The 20,449-nt window shown below is 42.3% G+C and overlaps 1 protein-coding gene across 1 annotated transcript in view; it reads left to right on the top strand.

The window, feature by feature from the left end:
- Positions 1 to 4,847: 4,847 nt before the first annotated feature.
- The window catches only part of yars1 (tyrosyl-tRNA synthetase 1), a 41,418-nt gene continuing 25,816 nt past the window's right edge, over positions 4,848 to 20,449 (top strand). Inside the window, exons 1-7 of the mRNA XM_060847481.1 lie at positions 4,848 to 4,933; positions 5,895 to 5,988; positions 11,015 to 11,161; positions 12,767 to 12,942; positions 13,023 to 13,152; positions 15,231 to 15,311; positions 18,556 to 18,648. Of these exons, the coding sequence (XP_060703464.1) occupies positions 5,932 to 5,988; positions 11,015 to 11,161; positions 12,767 to 12,942; positions 13,023 to 13,152; positions 15,231 to 15,311; positions 18,556 to 18,648 (684 nt within the window). The 5' untranslated portion in view covers positions 4,848 to 4,933; positions 5,895 to 5,931. The remainder of the gene's footprint in view (positions 4,934 to 5,894; positions 5,989 to 11,014; positions 11,162 to 12,766; positions 12,943 to 13,022; positions 13,153 to 15,230; positions 15,312 to 18,555; positions 18,649 to 20,449) is intronic.

Genomic DNA, 20,449 nt, shown 5'->3' with positions numbered 1-20,449 from the left:
TTAGATATCATTCAACTACATTCTCTCCAAGGTTAACTGATCATTCCTAAATTGTCTCAGAACTCTTACCCATAAGAGTAGCTTAATAATTTACAAAACATATTCATGACTTGATGGAAGGAAATGAATGTATAGTAGTCAAATTTGCAGACAACACTAAGGTAGGTGGAAAGGCAGGTTGTGAGAAGGATATAAACAAATTACTGAGAAATATTGATCTTGATTTTTGGACGGTTGGTGTGGACACGATTGGCCAAATGGCCTCCCTCCACACCATTGGGATTCTATGATTGTATGGTAAGTTAAGTGGGCAAAAAGTTGGCACATGGAGTATAATGAGGGAAAATATGAAGCTGTTCATTCAGAAAGAAGAATAAAGGAACAATGTATATTTAAATGGAGAAAAACTGCAGAAAGCTTTAACACAAAAGGACTTGAGGATACTTGTACATGAAACACAGAAAGCTATCACACTGGTGCAGCAGGTATTCAGGAAGGCTAATGGAATGTTGGCCCTTACTTCAAGGGGGAAAATGCGGAATGCAGATGCTAGGGATCAGAGTCAAGAGTGTGGTGGTGGAAAAGCACAGTAGGTCAGGCAGCATCCGAGGAGCAGAAGAATTGACATTTCGGGCATATGCCCTTCATCAGGAATGAGGCTTGTGGGCTGAGGGACTGAGAGATAAATGGGAGGGGGGGTGGGGTTGGGGGGAAGGTAGCTGAGAATGCAGTAGGCAGATGAAGGTGAGGGAGAAGGTGATAGGTCAGCGAGGAGGGTGGAGCGAATAGAAGGGAGAGGTGATGGACAGGTCAGGAGGGTGGTGCCGAGTTGGAGGCTTGGGACTGGGATAATGTGGGGGGAGGGGAAATGAGGAAACTGGTGAAATTCTGTGTGGTTGATCCTGTGTGGTTGCAGGGTACCAAGGTGGAATATGAGGCAAACTTCCTCCAGGGATTGGGTGGTCAGGGTTTGATGATGGAGGAGGCCCAGGAACTGCATGTCCTTGGCAGAGTAGGAGGGGGAGTTGAAGTGTCAGCCACGGGGTGGTGAGGTTGGTTGGTACGGGTGTCCAGAGATGTTCTCTGAAATGATCCTCAAGTAGGCGTCCTGTCTCCCCGCTGTAGAGGAGACTACATTGGGTGCATGTTATTGAGTCAAGAATCTAACATTTTATACCAAAATGAAATACATAGCTGCAACAAACTACTAGGAAGTGGAGAGGATGGCTTGTCTGAATTTGGAAAACAGGCTCAAATAATAAATACACCCATTAAAGCACATTCACCTTGAAGGGGTGTTGGGATGGATTAGTGAACAAACAAACAACAAATCTTCTACAAGTGTCTTTTCTGTACTTAGAGAGAGCAGTGCCCGTGTTTTGTTATTGGAGGCCCTTCTAAACTTTAGGATTAAGAACGCATTTCCCACTCTTTGAAATAACAATTTATTTTTAGGCAGGTGCGCTGGTGCACACACCTTTAATCTGTCTCAGGCCAAAATGTTGTTTTTCAATTACTTTGCAATAAAGAGGGGCAGTGGAGAAGAAACTTTTCTTTTCATCAGCACATTGACAGAAAACATATGATTACAGATGGTACTTACATATGAACCAGGGACAGGAGTATGTCATTAAGACTCTTGAGCCTTCTCCACCAACAGGATTATAATCTCAATCCACCTTCCAGCCTACACCTGATATACCCTTTCATTCGCTTGCTGAACAGGATTTTATCTCCAAAACAATCCAAAGAACCGTGGATGCTGGAAATAAGAAACAAAAACAGAAATTGCTGGAAAAACTCAGCCAGTCTGGCCAGCATCTGTGGAAAGAAAGCAGAGATAACATTTCAGGTCCAGTGACCCTTCTTCAGAACAATAGTAATATAACTGACTGATAAATTTCATGTGTCACATCCCCCTAATATCCCTAACAAATTGACAATACAGAATTTCTCCAAATTCCAGCCTTTGATTACATCAAAGCTACATAAAGATCTCAGAGCCAGAGGTTTTTTTTCCCCAGTTTTAAGATTTATCTTTGTCTAGTTTGGATATTTGCCCAAGCAATTTACAAGTGGAGCAAAATGACCTTAAATAAATATTGTTACTGGCCCCATTCACGCTCTCAAAAGTTGTTCATACAGTCTACCTGATCCAAAACAGCATAAGGAAGAAGGATCGGCAAACTCAAACATTTTAATTTGAATCTAGGGATAATGTATATATTTCCTAGCATAAAATATGAAAGAATGAAACCACATTTTTAGGTACATATGAAGTAATTGGGTTTGCAGTGTTGATGTGTTCCTGCAAATCTGTATGAATATTTAAGTTCTTTTAGCTTTGTACAAAGATAGAAATATTATTTTGCAGAACTCAATCCAATTACTACAGGATTTGCCATACTTAGCCAAGGATTAGAGCATGGATATGGCTGCACCTCAATGGCGGAACAGAAAATAGAGGCATTACATGGCGTTCAACATTTCTACTATTTCAAGGCTATTCTACAAGATGTAGCATTAAAGCAGGAGATACTTTTAAATCACCAAATAAGACAGCATAGACAGTAGTTTACTTTTAGATTTGCTTTAAATGGTACAGATGGAATCTTACCTGTCTTTGTAACACAAGGGAAATTATGACCTGTATCACTTATTACTAGAAATAATTGACTTAAACTCACATACTGTATTGAGTCACAATCAAATGAAACATGAAGAAGAAAAATGTTTGCAATATTAACCATTGCTTGTCTAACATCAAGCATCTCTCTTGACTCTGTGACCTGATAGTTCATACTTTTCTGAAACTGGTAGGACATATTTCAGTTCCTGCTTAGCACTTATCAATCATCTTGGCAGATGCCTCAGTTTCCTTGTGAACAGAGAGCGATGAGGAGAGGGGAATGAACAGAAGAAGAGATAGGGGTATGGATAGCAGGAGAGAGAGGAAGAAATGCTCGCCTTCATTGTTCACTCCTTCCAATTTAGGAGTTAGGATGTCAAGTTGCAGTCGAACAGGACGTTAGTGAGGCTGCTTTTGGACTACTGTGTACAGTTCTGGTTGCTCTGTCATAGGAAGGATGTTATTAAATTGGGGACAATTCAGAAAAGTTTTACTAGGATGTTGCCAGGAATGGAAGTTTTGAGTTGTAAAGATAGGGTGGAACATTTTTCACTGGAGAATAGGAGGCTGATGGGTGACCTTACAGAGCTTTGTAAAATCATGAGGTCATGAATAACAAATTAAAAATCACACAACACCAGGTTATAGTCCAACAGGTTTAATTGGAAGCACTAACTTTCGGAGCGCTGCTCCTTCATCAGGTGGATCAGGCCAGTTCAACACCGGCATCTCCAAATCATGAACAGCAAGGGTCTTTTCCTTAGGGTTGTGTAGTTCAAAACTAGGGGGCATGTTTTCAAACTGAGAGGAGAAAGATTTAGAGAGGACACGAGGGACAACTTTTTTTACACAGATGGTGATTAGTGTGTGGAATGAACTGCCAGAGGAAATGGAGGATGCAGGTACAGTTTAAAGGACATTTTGGAAAGTTCATGAATAGGAAAGGTTTGGAGGGATATGGGCCAAACACGGGCAAGTGAGACTAGTTTGGTTTGGGGGCATGGTCAGCATGGACTAGTTGGACCAAAGGGTCTGTTTCCCCACAGTAAGACTCTATGGCTCTATGTCGAATTGTGTGGTTCTAGAAAAGCACAGCAGGTCAGGCAGCATCTGAAGAACAGGAGGGTTGATGTTTTGGGCATAAGCCCTTCATTGGGAATGATAATGCCCGAACTGTCGACTCTCCTGCTTCTCTGATGCTGCCTGACCTGCTGTGCTTTTCTAGCGCCACATGTTTTGACTCTGATCTGCAGCATCTGCAGTCTTCACTTCCTTCTATGACTCTATGATTGCTGTGAGATTATCCTCCTATCTGGGATTGACCTCATCTTCATTTCAGCTATTGGATCTGAAGTAGCCAGTCCGAATTTCCACTGAGTGAGAAGCATATAATTTCATTGCTATCTCACAGAAAAGTTTATATTTGACAAACCTTTTAAAGAAACATCATGCTTTGAGGCAAATAAATTGTCAATATCTGATTTTATAATGAAGTTTGCAATGGTTTTAACTCAAATAAATAAGTATATTTTGTTAATATATTTTGTAATATTTTCATTCCCTCATTCCATAAGAAAAATCAGTTATATTTGGATTCTAAGAATTGTGTAAAAATGAACATACCTCTTTCCATAAATACCCGTAGCGTCCAAATTGACAGGAAACCTTAACTTCTAAAAGTTAGTAAGCTTTCAGAATCAAATACTTATAAACTCAAGATTCATTTAAGTTAAGGAGTACAGATTTAGTTCTAAAATATTAAATATTTGGTTCAAACTCAGAAAAGGGATTAGGTCCAGTACCAAAAACAGTTCATCAGGTTTGGGTAGAGTTAGCTATGAAATAACAATTGATATTTTATCTCTATGCCATCTAAAGCTATTACTTTGCCTCTTCAAGCATACAGGTGGCACCTAGAAACTTGAAAATTATTTTTAAAAGTGTAGCGTTCCTTATAATTTTGGTTTTGCACAGCATTTCTTTAATAGTTGCTTATTAACCAATTAACAAATTATTCCTGTAATTGCCTTTCACCATCTTGTCAAGAGCAATAAAAGCTGCATTTGCTAGTTCTCCTGTTGGCTCATCCCAACTTTATGATAAAGGTCATATGTGTCAGTCAGAATCCTTTCCCACATGGAGCATACACAGACAGATATGCGCATGCGTATGTTTGGATGCTCGATTATGCCGTTTCGGCCGGGCTGGCTGCGCCTGCGCAGGGCGTTCACTCGATCGCACATCCGTTTGGAGGGTGATGCAACCGGCGTTTTACAAACGGACAGCGGCAGCAGGCGGCACATGGTGAGACCCGGCCCGGGGACAGGGGACAGGGGGAGAGGGACCCGGCCTCGGGGCGGGGGACAAAGGACAGAGATCCGGCCCCGGGGAGGGGGACAAAGGACAGAGATCCGGCCCCGGGGAGGGGGAGGACCATGGAGTTCAGAAAGGGACAGGACCAGGCCTTACACCAGGGGGTCCAGCTCGTGGGGACTGGGAGGGGGTGATGATGGCGGCTGGGCATGGGAGGGGGAGGGGGGAGGGGGGCGGGGGGCGGTGACGATGGGGGTGGGGTGATAGGAGGAGGAGGCGGCGATGATGGTTGGGGGGGGATGGGTAGGATGGATGGAGCCAGTTATGATGATGATGATGATGATGTTGTTGTGCGGGGGCTGGGGGGTGGGGACGGTGATGATGATGTTGGGTGGGGGCTGGGGGTGGGGACGGTGATGATGATGATGATGATGATGTGCGGGGGCTGGGGGGTGGGGACGGTGATGATGATGTTGGGTGGGGGCTGGGGGGTGGGGACGGTGATGATGATGTTGTTGTGCGGGGGCTGGGGGGTGGGGACGGTGATGATGATGTTGGGTGGGGCTTGGTGGGGGAGACTAATGATGGGGGGGGGGGGTGACTGATGATAGGGGTGCTGGGCTTGGGAGACTGATGGTGATTCTGGGGGTTGCTGGAAGATATGATGATGGGGCCAGGGATGGGGAGTCTGATGATGATGGGGGGGAGATTAATGGGGGAAATACGATGATGAGGATGGAGGGATGGCTGTGGGAGGGGACAGGATAGACAGTGATGATGATGAGCTGGAGTGGGAGAGAGAGGTGATGGTGTGGTGAGGAAGAGGAAGAGATGATGGGGATGTTGGGTTGGGAGTGAGGCAGTCATGAAGAAGGTGGGACCTCTGACAGTGATAGACCTAATATGAGCTGGTATTACTTTTCAAAACTGAATGGCATTTTTCTTCTTCCAGTTGATGCCTGATACTAATTCGGAACATTTTTGGCATCATGGGCAACAATAGAAATGTTGAGGAAAAACTCAATCTTATCACCAGGAACTTGCAGGTACAATCTTCCTTTATCAATAATAAAGCTGCTTGAGTTCAGAAGATTCCTGACAAGGCAGTGAATGTGTGGAATAGTTTGCCTGGAGTACTGGTAATTAGAAAGTCTATAGCCTTAAAACATGTCCTTAAACATTTAGACTAAAATGTAATGTTGAATTATAGAACACAATTTGCTGCACACTAGAAAATAGACAGACAGACAGGCAGGGAGGGTATGTCCATGAAAAAAGGGGGATCACAAGTTATGCAGAAGATAAAAAAAATCTGTTCTCACCAAGCTCTGAGGCAATTATGAACGTTTGCCTTAACATCAGTCAATCTGTGTAAACAGGACACCGAGTGATAACATTCATGGCTGTTCCCTTGTGAAATTAATGTGTTTGATTCTGACCTCAAAACAAAACTCGGTACTATCACAACGGTCAGGTCCTATCAGTCATAACGATTCTTATTACCCCTTGGAGAAAGTGAGGACTGCAGATGCTGGAGATCAGAGCTGAAAATGTGTTGCTGGAAAAGCGCAGCAGGTCAGGCAGCATCAAAAGAATAGGAGAATCGACATTTCGGGCATAAGCCCTTCTTCATTCCTGAAGAAGAGCTCATGCTTGAAACGTCGATTCTCCTGCTTCTTGGATGCTGCCTGACCTGCTGCGCTTTTTCAGCAACACATTTTCAGCTCTTATTATCCCTTGTAAGCTGAGCAGACACAGAACGAAAAACGCTTAAAAATGTGTTGCTGGAAAAGCGCAGCAGGTCAGGCAGCATCAAATGAACAGGAGAATCGACGTTTCGATTCTTTCCCCCCCCCGACCAAAGCATTCTGGGACACCTAAAAGATACGGCCACTCTACCCAATCAAACATCTTTTTTGCGTCCAAGGAGAACACCAAATGCAGAAATAATCTCTGCTAGCATACCTGCACTATATTCAACACCCCCTAATGTTATTGGAAGAGCTATGGCCCTTAATGAAGCCTATCTGGTCGTCTTTTATAATAGTGGGCAGTACGTTTTCCAATCTCTGGGCCAGCATCTTTGACAGGATTTTAAAATCTACATTCAGCAACAAGATAGGTCTATACAAGACACAGCCATCAGGGTCTTTTTCTTTCTTTAAAATGAGGAAGATAATGGCCTCTCTAAGAGAGGGCAGTCCTGGTTAAATGAGTGATTATCCATTCCCAGGATTGGCACAGCCAATATGTTTATGAATTCCTTCTAGAACTCCTTCGGAAACCGTCTGGGCTGAGTACTTAGGCAGTACGACACCTCCAAAGTGGCTGTGTTTTGAAGGGTGTATTTAAAAGGGAGGCTTGCTCTGTGGTTAGACCGAGGAGGTCCACATTCTCGAAAAAGGATTCCATTCTTTCCATCCCATCCTCACAGCCCTCTGACTGGTATAACTCGGCATAAAATTTCCAAAGTATGATATTAATCTTTTTCAACATGAGTGATAGTACCAGTTCTGTCCCTAATGGACACAATGGAATGTGGAGCATTTTTTTCTCCGAGCCAGCTATCTACCTGACTTATCCCAGTATTCAAATAACCTTTGCTTCACAAAGGAGACCTCTCTCTTCACTGCCTGCATAAGCACTGAATTCTGAGCTGCCCGGAGGGCCATAAACTTCTGTACCTTGACTACAGATGGTCTGTCAAAATATGCTGACTTGGCTGCTTTTAGCCAGGCCTCGAGCATCTGTTGCTGCTCTCTTCTTTGCCTTTATTCCTGGCTGCTGAGTGTGAGATAATCAAATCCCTTAAGTACACCTTGAAGGTCTCCCAAAGCACCGACTAATTACAGGCCGTACCCAAATTAGATTAGATTAGATTACTTACAGTGTGGAAACAGGCCCTTCCGCCCAACAAATCCACACCGACCCGCCGAAGCGCGACCCACCCATACCCCTACATATACCCCTTACCTAACACTACGGGCAATTTAGCATGGTCAATTCACCTGACCCGCACATCTTTGGACTGTAGGAGGAAACCGGAGCACCCGGAGGAAACCCACGCAGACACGGGGAGAACGTGCAAACTCCACACAGTTAGTCGCCTGAGTCGGGAATTGAACCTGGGTCTCAGACGCTGTGAGGCAGCAGTGCTAACCACTGTGCCACCGTGCCGCCCACACTTGATGTCCCAGAAGGTCCCAAACTCCCTTGTGGGGTACTCTATAAATTTACTATCCTTCAAATGAAATGAATCCATGTGCTGGTGTCGTGTGTCTATTCCATTGCCCCTAATCTTGACATCCAAGATTGACATCTTGTGCATCGCGATCCAGTGGGCCTGCTCCACACACACCCGGCCCAAATCGACCTCCAGCCCCAGAAGCTGTGGGAGCCACCGTTTCAGGAAGTTAACCAGGCTCTCACCTTCCTCAAGCTCTGTGACCCCAACAATTCGTAAGCTCTTCCTCTGACCTCTCTTCCCGAGGTTGTCGATCTGGTCCAATAGGGCACGTACCTGGTCTTTCAGTGATCAATCCGTCCCTCTGCGGTCCTCTGCTCAACTGCCTCAATGCGTCGATCTAATGCTTGGATCTCCTGCTCATGCCTTTTTAGAATGATAGAGATCAGTTCCAGTGCCGAGTCACTTCTCTCTCGGAGTTTGCAAACTCTGAGACTATATTCGCAACTCACTAGAACGAAGGACCCAATACCCAACATGAGCAAAACTAATGTAGTGTACAAAATACCATGCAAGGACTGCACAAAACACTATATAGGACAAACAGGAAGACAGCTAACAATCCGCATACATGAACATCAACTAGCCACGAAACGACACGACCAGCTATCCCTAGTAGCCACACACACAGATGACAAGCAACATGAATTCGACTGGGACAACACCACTATCATAGGGCAAGCCAGACAGAGAACAGCCAGGAAATTCTTAGAGGCATGGCATTCATCCACAAACTCCATCAACAAACACATCGACCTGGACCCAATATACCAACCACTACAGCGGACAGCTGAAACTGACAACCGGAAGCGGCAAGGACAGACCACTATAAATACCGGAAGAAACATCAAAGAAGCGCTTCGCAGGAGGCTCCAAAGCACTGATGATGTTACCTAGCCAGGGGACGAAACGTTTGCAGCAAAAACTTCCAGCTCGGCGAACAGAACCACAACAACGAGCACCCGAGCTACAAATCTTCGCACAAACCTTGAACTATATTCTGCTGGTCCAACAGGTTTATAGGCGCCACCGCGGGAATTGGCACCGTTATTGCGGGTGCCTACTGGACTGTAGGGGAGTACCCTGCTTGCTGCAATCCTTTTGCCCCCATTCCTTTATTAGACTTCATCTTTTCCCCAGATCTTCAGGATCCAAATTTAAAAGGTTTTAGGTACTTTGTGTTATTTTAACAAACATTTTTCTTATGAATGACTAGTGGTGGGGGTGGGGGGCTGGTGAAAACCCACCTATTTGGGTTTTGGTCCAGCCCACCTGCACAATAGACCTATCAGATCACCACCATCTTGGATTCCCCCCTTGGAGCAGATGTGATTAGATTCCATGCAATGTGGAAGCAGGCCCTTCGGCCCAGCCAGTCCACACTGACCCTCCAAAGAGGAACCCATCCTGAACCATTTCACTCTGACTAATGCACCTAACACTATATGGGCAATTTAGCATGGCCAATTCACCTAACCTGCACATCTTTGGACTGTGGGAGGAAACCCATGCAGACACAGGGAGAATGTGCAACTCCACACAGACAGCCACCCGAGACTGGAATCGAACCTAGGACGCTGGTGGTATGAAGCAGCAGTGCTAACCACTGAGCCACCGTGCCGCAAGTTTTTAAATATTTTAAGCTTTACTATGTAACAATTTGATTACGAGTCAGAACCCTCTAAAACCTCTCACTAACATTTCAGAGGGTTCCAGGTACTGTTGATTACCAATTGAACGTTGCAATTTCCAGGGTTGTTCCAGGCTTGGAGTCAACTTCATGGGTATTTTTGTATGGTTCCAACATGCCACACCAGTCCATTTCAACATTGGCTTTTCTGGTTAATGCCTGAACTTCTCTGGCCTTCTAGGCTTGATAATTCCAATGATTCACTAATCTCTAAGTGGAGAAAAGTCTTCCTCAGTCCTAAATGGCTTATCCCTTGTTCTGAGACTGCCCACTGGTTCATAGCATCATAGAATCCCTACTGTGTGGAAGAAGGCAATTTGGCCCATCAAGTCCATATCGAATCCCACCCAGATTCCTTCACCCCTCCCACCCTGTCTCTGTAATCCTGCATCTCTCATGGCTATTTCATCTAACCTACACATCCCTGGACGCTGTAGGCAAGTTAGCACGACCAATCCACCTAACCTGCACATCTTTGGACTGAGAGAGGAAACTGGAGCACCCTCGAGGACACCCAGCAGGCATGGGGAGAATGTGCAAATTCCATACAGACAGTTGCCCAAGCGTAGAATCAAACCTAGATTCCTGGCCTTGGAGCCACCATGCTGCCCACTGGATCTTGATTCACCAGCCAGAGGAAATATCCTATCAGCATCTACCTTGTCTAGCTCTTGAAGAATGTTGTAAGTTTCAAAAAGATCACCTTTCATTCATGTAAACGTTAGAGATTTCAGACTCCATAGTTATTCAGAGGTGCTTCCCGTTTTTAACTTCAAGGGCCGTAGGAGTAAAGAGAATATGTGACGTTGTTTCCCATTATCTTCCTTACGTGTTTAAAGGAAGTACTAATCATTTTCTTGAAATGTCCTCTGATTGAAGGAACTTGTGTTCACAAAGCCAACGCAATCAAAAACCGGTTCCTCCATTGGACGTGACTGGTAGCTACCATGTGGGATCCTAACTTGGTATTGAGCAATTTGCAAAGAGCCAGGAAACAATACACGCTGCGATCTCAATTTCCCTCATGTCCTAAGATACCATTTACACCAGGAAACAAAAACTAATTTTATTTTTTAAAGATTTGCTAAGTCTACATGACATGAACAAAACAAACAGACTTTTCTTTATCTTTTTGCAGGAGATCCTTGGTGAGGATAAGCTGCGTTCAATTCTGGAGGAACGGGACTTGCGTGTCTACTGGGGGACAGCTACCACTGGGAAACCTCATGTGGCATACTTCGTGCCAATGTCAAAGATTGCTGACTTCCTAAAAGCTGGATGTGAGGTAGAGATTGATTTTCACAGATTTGGTGACTTAACAGCAAGACACAACTGAAAGTCACCTCATTAATTTAGCTCTTAGATTAGTCTGAGCCACAAAAGGACTTGTAGCAGGATGGTTACGAAGGCATTTAACGCACTTACCTTTATTAAACTGGAGAGGATGCAGAAAATATTTAACAGGATGTTGCTGGGAATGGAGGGTTTAAGTTATAAACAAAGACTGGAAAGACTGGGACTTTATTCAATGGGGAATAGGAGGTTGAGGGATGACCTTAGTGATGTTTATAAAATCATGAGGGACATGGATAAGGGGAAAGCAAGGGTATTTTCCCTAGGCTGGAGGAGTTCGAAACCAGGGGCATATTTTAAAGATGAAAGGAAAAAGATTTAAAAAAGCTTGTGAGGGGTAATGTTTTTATACAGTTGGTTTGTGTATGGGGAATGAGCTACTAGTGAAAGTGGTGGATGCAGGTACAGTTAGAGCTTTTAAAAGACATTTGATTAAGTTTGTAAATCGGAAAGTTTTGGAGGGATGTTGAACTAATTTAATTTGAGAACATGGTCGACATGGACTGGTTGGACTGAAGGGCCTGTTTTCATGCTGTTTCTCTGACTTTAGTCAATTTGGAGGCAAACATATTAGGTTGCAACTAAAAGGCTAATTCCATTGCCGAGAGAACTCCACCTAACGCCACTTCATTAAGAGGCCTATCATAGGCCTCACCACTAGCATCCTTTGTCAGCAGAATGTCTCAGCCAGTTAGAGGCCAAGAGCTTTTCTCTCTCTTTCTCTATTTCTTTCATCTCCCCATTCTAAACAAACAACTATCAGGAAAATTGCCACATGCCCAGAAAGTAGATATTTTGGAGGTAGTATTTAATTGACCATTTTACAGCTCTAATTGGTGTTAAATTGGGAATGCCCCCAATGGATCTCCTCATCCAGAGCTTAGTTAGTGAGGCGGCATGGTGGCGTAGTGGTTAGCACTGCTGCCTCACAGCGCCAGGGACCTGGGTTCAATTCCCGCCTCAGGCGACTGACTGTGTGGAGTTTGCACGTTCTCCCCGTGTCTGCGTGGGTTTCCTCCGGGTGCTCCGGTTTCCTCCCAACAGTCCAAAGATGTGCGGGTCAGGTGAATTGGCCATGCTAAATTGCCCGTAGTGTTAGGTAAGGGGTATATGTATGGGTGGGTTGCGCTTCGGCGGGTCGGTGTGGACTTGTTGGGCCGAAGGGCCTGTTTCCACATTGTAAGTAATCTAAAAAAAAGGTGGTGAAAAGGGTGGGAAGTGTCTGACCAAGTTATTTACCCTTCATACCATCTCCGGGAAGGGGAACATTCTACCCTTTAGGTTTAGCTTCCAAAAGTTTAAGTGAAGGAAATTTCTGCTTATGTGGCACTGTACTTGTGATAACTATCCTGACAACATGGAGTCAGGGAAGAAGTTGAGAGTGGTAGAAGGACAATTTAACTTTCTATATTTATTGTATTTCTGTTTCTGTGTTTTATAAGGAAGGTATATCTCGAATTCCCAGATGTAATGAAAATTGTTATCAGTTATTGATCAAATAATGAATACTTTTAATATCATGTCCATTGCACTCCAGGTAACTATTCTGTTTGCTGATTTGCATGCCTATTTGGATAACATGAAAGCCCCCTGGGAATTGCTGGAACTGAGGACGCAGTATTATGAACACGTCATAAAAGCAATGCTTGAAAGTATAGGTGTGCCAATAGAAAAACTCAGATTTGTAAAGGGAACTAATTATCAGTTAAGCAGGTAAGAGTTTAATACTAATTCTCTGATCATGTAATCTGAATACATGTAGGATGGAAACTCATCAATTTGTGTGTTTACAGGGAATACACTTTGGATGTTTACAAATTATCATCTGTGGTGACTCAGCATGATGCCAAAAAGGCTGGTGCTGAGGTAGTTAAACAAGTGGACCATCCACTCCTCAGTGGTCTCCTGTATCCTGGATTACAGGTCAGCACAGAAAATGTAATCTGTATTATCGATCCATTATCAATTTATTGACTAGGATTTCAAGTTATTAAATATGAGGACTGAGTAATAGACAAATATTCAAATGATGGTCATAAACAATTTGAGTTTTACCTTAGTAGAATTTTGTGTTTTATTATCCTCAATTTGTTTGTATTGTAAATTTCCAATTCCCCATTGTATGTTTAAAAATGTATTGTTGGTGTCTAAATTCTAAAATGCTACTTTTACATAAGGAAGTGTTTAATAGTACTTTTAATAATGTGATGATCTTAATGAACAAGGAGCTAATTTCATGTATCTGTTCTTTATGTACAGCAAGTCCTTACTTTAAAATGTCTTGCTTAATTTTTTTTAGCCAGTTCTCTAGTTTGAATCCCTCTGGCATTGCCTCCCCCTACCCTGTCCTGGTCTTGCCTCCAAGCATGGAACCTCCGCCTTGCTCCTCTGCCCTTAGTTTAGGCTCATCCTTTTGCCATTTAAGTTGTTTCTTTTACCTGACTTGTGAACTCACACTGACTTAATATGAAAACAATGTTTGAGATCTAAGCAGGTGATGGCAACAACTATGGAGAGAGATGTTCACATTTTGCATACATTGAATGCGATACGAAAGAGTCTTAAAGTATTCTTGCTTTCCACAGAAGCTGCCAGACTTGCTCGGTTTCTTCAGCACTTTTATACTTAGTGAATGGCTCCATCTTGTGGCCGATGTTGGCTTGTGCAGAAATCTTGTGACTTACTCCATAGATTAACTTCTGTCACTAAGTGAAGCCTAGTTAAGTTAAAAGCAGGTGCATATTTTTGACAATACTATATTGTACGAGTGTACAGGTAGTTCTGGGATAACACATGTTTCGGCAGTGTGATTTGGCTATAAGGTCGCTGAAGAATTAGGAAATGGTATTTTCAAGAATGCTAAGTTCCATTGGCAATAACACGACTCCATTGGTGATCAGTTGGCATGCTTCATTCTGTGCATGCATTGATGTCCGCACCAGTCTGCACGTGCCAGTGTCTGCGCTGTCCTGCGCATGCCCAATGTGGTTGCCGATCTTCGTACCATTCTGCGATTGCACAATGTCAGCTGCCAGCAGAGCAGCTTTCTGTGAGATGTACTGGACAGAGAGCAGGTTTTTCTACATTTTTTAAACGACCTATGTTAAATTCACTTTTGTTAATAATTATGATTTCACCCTTTATTCAGGCTGTGCTATACTTTGCGTTAGACTTTTGGATGATTTTTGAGCAATTGAGTGATATTTTTTGGTGGTCTGTCCCTAATCCAACTTTTCTGTTTGGCCCCATTATTTCTATTTAGCAATTTACTGTCAAGCGAAGTTTTGTTGGAATGCAACAATGACATTATGGGAGAACTACCTGTACTTTTCTATTTAGTCATGTTTTATTTCAAGCTATTGCATCTTGGAGAACAGTGTTGTGCATGTATGGTGCAGTATTTCAATTTGTACTTTTTTTTCTGGCAAAAAACATCCAAAGGTGTTTCTCTCTGATTGTAACATTGATTCCAATGGGAGTCTGTGATTCAATTAAAGTTTTTAGATTAGATTCCCTACAGGATGGAAACAAGCTCTTCAGCCCAACAAGTCCACACTGACCCTCTGAAGAGTAACCCATCCAGACCCATTTTCCCTCTGATTAATGCACCTAACACTATGGGCAATTTAGCATGACCAATTCAATTAACCTGCACATCTTTGGACTGTGGGAGGAAACCAGAGCACCCTGAGGAAACCCACGCAGACACGGGGAGAATGTGCAAAGTCCCCACAAACAATCGCCTGAGGGTGAAATTGAACCCAGGTCCCTGGCGCAGTGAGGCAACAGTGCTAACCACTGAGCCACCGTGCCGCCCTGAGTTGCTTCCCTTGAAGTCACAATTTTCAGGAATGTAACTAGAACTTTTGGTAAGTGAGGGCTTGTTGTACTGTAAGGTGTAATTAATACAGACACGGTTTAATCAAAGTTTTTAAAATTTACTTCCAGAGAGTTAGGGTTTGTTTTATAAATCTACTTTTTTTTTCTACTCTTTTTTTTAGGCCTTGGATGAAGAATACTTGAAGGTCGATGCACAGTTTGGTGGGATTGATCAGAGGAAAATATTCACATTTGCCGAAAAGGTAAAGTTTGTATCTTCTCAAATTGACTGTACATGAGCTGGTCAAAACGTCCAAAGCAATGAATTTAAATATTAGGCCAGAACCTAGCTGCATTTTAAAAATATCATCTTACTATCTCCAAAATAAAAATTGCATGGGGCTTCACATCCAGGGTATTGCTTCATGTTGTGTTTGAGGCTAAAAGCAAATTCTTAAATAAAAGCCTAACGTTTTTTGGGCAGGGCACTGTGTTTCTGAATGGAGGATGAGACACGTTGAAGAAATGTGTATTTCTAGTTTAAGAAATTTAAAGTGTGTTTTCTTGGGCTGTCAGTCTTTAAGTTCAGACACCGCATTTAATTTTAAAATGCTGTCTGCCAGGACATTTTTGCATAGTTTTCCCCTTCCAAAATATGCCTTTTCAGAAGTGTTTATTGTCCTTTTTAATATTCTTCAAATTTGCATTCATTTTGGTAATGTATAAATTCCAGTGTGCAGCCATCAGATCAAGGATACTTCCGCAGTTAAAGCAAAGAATCATGTAAGCATAAATTTGAAATGATCATAATTTAGCCTGCTATGAAACCAGTTCGTTGATTAGAGTGTGTTGTGATTGAGATGAAGTTATCTCACATCAGGTGCAGTTTACAGGTACAGATGTAATTGTGTGTGACTTTAATCTGCATATGGTTTGGGCAAATTCAACCAGTAACAATGCTGTAGAGGGTAAATTCCTTGAGTGTGTGCAAAATGGTTTTCTGGATCAATATGTTGTGGAACCAACCAGCAGACAGGTTATCCTAGACTAGGCATTGTATAATAATGAAAGAATAACTGGCACTGTAGCTGTGTGAGACCCCATGGGGAAAAGTAACCCTAATATGATTGAATTCTTGATGATAGAGAGTGGTATAGTTAAGTCTGAAATTAGTGTCCTGAATCAAAATAAAGCAAACTTCAACGTTGTGATGTGTGAGCTGGCTGTGATAAATTGGGGAACATTCTCTGAAAGGAATACCAGTGGGTAAACAATGGCAGACAAGGAGAAACCACAAGAATTCCTTATTCCTGTCTGGCACAGAAACAAGACGGAAAAGGTGGACTGACCATGGCGAACAAGGAAATTTAGGAATAGTAGTAGATCCAAGGAAAGGAAATACAAATTGTCCAAAAAGAGTAACACACCTGAGAATTGGGAGCAGTTTAGATTTCAGCCAAAGAGAACAAAGGGATTGATTCAGAGGTAAAGAATAGTGTATAAGTTAACATACAAACTGATTGTAAACGCTTCTATAGAAATGTGAAGAGAAAGAGATTAGTGAAGACAAATGTAGGTTTCTTACAAGCAGAAACAGGAAGTTAATGGGAAGCAGAGATGGCAGGCATGTTTTTGCTTTCACAAAGGAGCGCACAAGTAACGTGCCAAAGATGTTGGAACACAGTCTAGCAAGAGGGAGGAGCTGAATGATATCAGTATTGGTTAAAAAAAATGTTGTCGGGCAAATAGTTGTGATTAAAGGCCAATAAATAACCAGGGCCCCATAATCCTCATCTCAGAGTACTTAAGGGAGTAGCTCAAGATCTAGTGGATATATTGGGGGGTTATCTTTCAAAATTCTATACATTTTGGAACCGTTTGTGCACATTAAGAGGGTAACTGATGTAACCCCACTATTTAAAAAAGGAGGCAGAGAGAAACCAGGGAATTATCAACTGGCTAATCTGATATTGGTAATGGGGAAAATGATCGCGTCTGTTATAAAAGATTTGGGGTAATGTGGTATATGGATAGGGAACTGGTGGGTAAACAGGCAACAATAGTAGGAATAAACGGGTCATTTTCCGAGTGGCAGCCAGTGTTCAGTGCTAGAACCCAATCTCTTCACAATATATATTGATGATATAGATGGGAGAAATAAATATAATATCTTCAAGTTGCAGATGATACAGAGCTGGGTGGGAATGTGATCTGTGGGAAGGAGGCAGAGATGCTTGAGTGTGATTTGGACAAATTGACTTAATGGGAAAATGCATGTCAGATGAAGTATAATGTGGCTAAATGTAAGATTATCCACTTTGGTAGCAAAAGCAGTAAGGCAAGTTATTATCTGAATGGCAATAGATTGAGAAAGGGGTATGTGTAATGAAATTTAGATGTCATTGTATATGAGTTGCTGAAAGTAAGTGTGAACTGTACCAGGGCGGTGGGTGGGTCAAGAAGGCAATGGTACTTTGGCCTTCATCGCAAGATGATTCTGGTACAGGATGTCTTGCTGCAATCATACAAACCATTAACGAGGCCACACCTGGAATATTGTATGCTGTTTTGGTCTCCTTATCTGGGAAAAAGTGTACTGGCCAGGGACAGAGTGCATCAAAGGTTCACCAGTCTGATTCTTGGGGTAGCAGGATTGATGTATGAACAGAGATTGGTTAAGAGTATATTCACTGGAGTTTAGAAGAATGAGGGAGCATCTCATAGAAACCTATGAAATGTTAGCAGTACTAGACAGGGTAAACAGAGGAAGGATGTTCCAGATCTCAGGTGGTCCAGAACCAGGGGTCACGGTGTAAGAATACAAGTTAAGCAAGGAAGAATAGTCAAAGAATAGAAGGAAGGTACATTAAGAACTGAGGTGAGGAGAAATTTCTTCATCTAGAGCGTGGAATTTTTCTGTCACGGAAAGCAGTTGAGGCAAAAACATTTGTGTTTTCCATGAAGGAGAAAGATATAGTTCTTGGGCCTAAAGGAATCAAAGAATATGGATTGAAAGCGAGAGCAGTTGGGTGATCATATTGAATGGTAAAACAAGCTCCAAAGGCTAAGTGACCTGCTCCTTTTCTATGTTTCTATGTCTTCAATTCTGTATGCTTCCTAAAAGCTTTAATGTGTATCTTTACAGCAATAAACTTTATTTACTTTTTTTTAAAGAGTAGCTGAATTAATCACCTTACGCTGTAGGACATGGTTAAAGCAGAGTAGCTGTTGCTAGCTAACATAATGATCATTGCTGTTCAAAAGTAATCCATTGGGTGAAGCACTGCATGAAACATTTTGACGATAAAATAATAATCAAAAATGGGCATGTAGTGTTAGCATAACAAATGCCTTTGAAGTCTTTCTTAAAACAAATATTTTCCTAGTTCTAGTTTGTTTTTCAACTGTTCACCGTCTGAATTAGCTGTTCTGCATACCACTAAAACTTTAAAATCTTGAACTACAATGCATATGTATGTAATATTGATGATTTTTGAATTTATTCAGTATCTTCCAGCTCTTGGGTATGCCAAACGTATTCACTTAATGAACCCTATGGTGCCAGGTCTGACTGGAGGGAAAATGAGCTCTTCTGAAGAGGTATTACTTACTAAAAAAATTTCATTTCATGTGTAATTAATGGTTTTACGGATATTGTAGTCTGAAAGTGAGTAACTACGTGGTGCAATAGAATGTATTTTTCATTTATAAGAACGCAATTGCAGTACAGTTCCATCAGCAAGTAGAACACAGCCTAGCAGCAAGAAATGTGAATGAGGTTTGTGGTTCAAGTCCTGTGGAAAGTTGAAATGTTGGAGCGGTAGAGCTGATGTCATTGGCATATATGTGAAAAAACTCTCAGGTTGTAAGCTTGCTCGCTGAGCTAGTAGATTTGTTCTCAGACATTCCGTCACCATACTAGTTAACATCATCAGTGAGCCTCTGATGAAGCGCTGGTGTTCTGTCTCATTGCTATGTATCTGTCTTGGTCTGTTGTGGTGGGTGATATCACTTCCGGTTCTGTTTCTGAGAGGTTGGTAACTGAGGTCTAAATCAATGTGTTTGTTAATGGAATTCTGGTTTGAATGCCAGGCCTCTAGGAATTCCTGTGCGTCTTTCTTTAGCCTGTCCCAGGATGGATGTATCGTCCTATTCGAACTGGTGTCCCTCTTCACCTGTGTATGTGGATATTGGTGATAGTTGGTCATGTATTTTCGAGGCTAGTTGGTGCTTATATATCCTTGGTGGCTAGTTTCCTGCCCATCTGTCCAATGTAATTTTTGATGCAGTCCTTACTCAGTGTTTTGTTGGTTGTTAGTACGGGGTCCTTTAAATTCATCAGGAGCTGTTTCAGTGTGGTGGTAGGTTTGTGGGCTCCCACCCATGAACCTATGGGGCAGCATTTCATGCAGAGGGTGGTGCATGAATGGAATGAGTTGCTAGAGGAAGTGGTGGTGGCACGGACAATTACAACATTTAAAAAGCATCTGAATGGGTATACGAATAGGAAGTGTAGAGGGATATGGGCCAAGTGCTGGCAAATGGGACTAGATTAAGTTTGGATACCTGGTCAGCATGGACGGGTTGGATCGAAGGGTCTGTTTCTGAGATGTACATCTCTGACTCTATGTCTGGTGTAGTATTGGAGAAGGATTGGGTCACCAACTTTGATGAAGACTGTGTGACGAAGACTTTAGAAGGACACCATTTAAGGCTTCGATAATAACCATTTCAAAACTTGGTTGGAGGGATTCAGATATGGACTTCTGAGCAAAATAACATATTTGGGAGGCATGAGCACTTTTAAGGACTTCACAAAGGAAAAGGAAGTTGGAAATGAGTTTGATTAGTTTTGAGGGGTAGTTTGCAAACAGGAGTTGATATTTTACAGGGGGGTGATGGCAGCAGATATAAAGGAGCGAGGGCCAATTGATGATTCATTTGCGATGCTTTCTTGGATAGGGGCATGTTGTGCATGTCAGTCAGGTTTTGTAAATCACTTTTCATTTCCACACAATTGAAAATGTATATTTTTCATTGAATAGCTAACCTTGTTCTGTGGTTTGGTATGTGTGAGAAAAGTTGAGACCTTGATTAAAAAGAAAACTAAGTGTGTTAATAAACAAAATGTTTCCGTTCTTTACTTAAAATATTGGAAATCTTGGAGAAGAGAAGAAACGCAAATATTTTGAAGTACCTGTTTCATTTTATCAGAGATCAGGTTGTAAGGCTTGTATTAAAATCATTCGGTATTGTATTTAATAAACTGATGCGGATAATTACTCTGTAGGTAACAATGATAGTTGACTGCTGAAAGGCGGCAGCTTCGTAGCACATATTGCCCTGTTAATAGGAACAGATGATTAAAGTGCTTTGAGAGACATTGCTGCTACTAAACTAA

Source organism: Hemiscyllium ocellatum, chromosome 30 (assembly GCF_020745735.1).
Source record: "Hemiscyllium ocellatum isolate sHemOce1 chromosome 30, sHemOce1.pat.X.cur, whole genome shotgun sequence".
In the NCBI taxonomy this organism is placed as follows: Eukaryota; Metazoa; Chordata; class Chondrichthyes; order Orectolobiformes; family Hemiscylliidae; genus Hemiscyllium; species Hemiscyllium ocellatum.
This window is presented reverse-complemented; position numbering and strand designations above follow the sequence as displayed.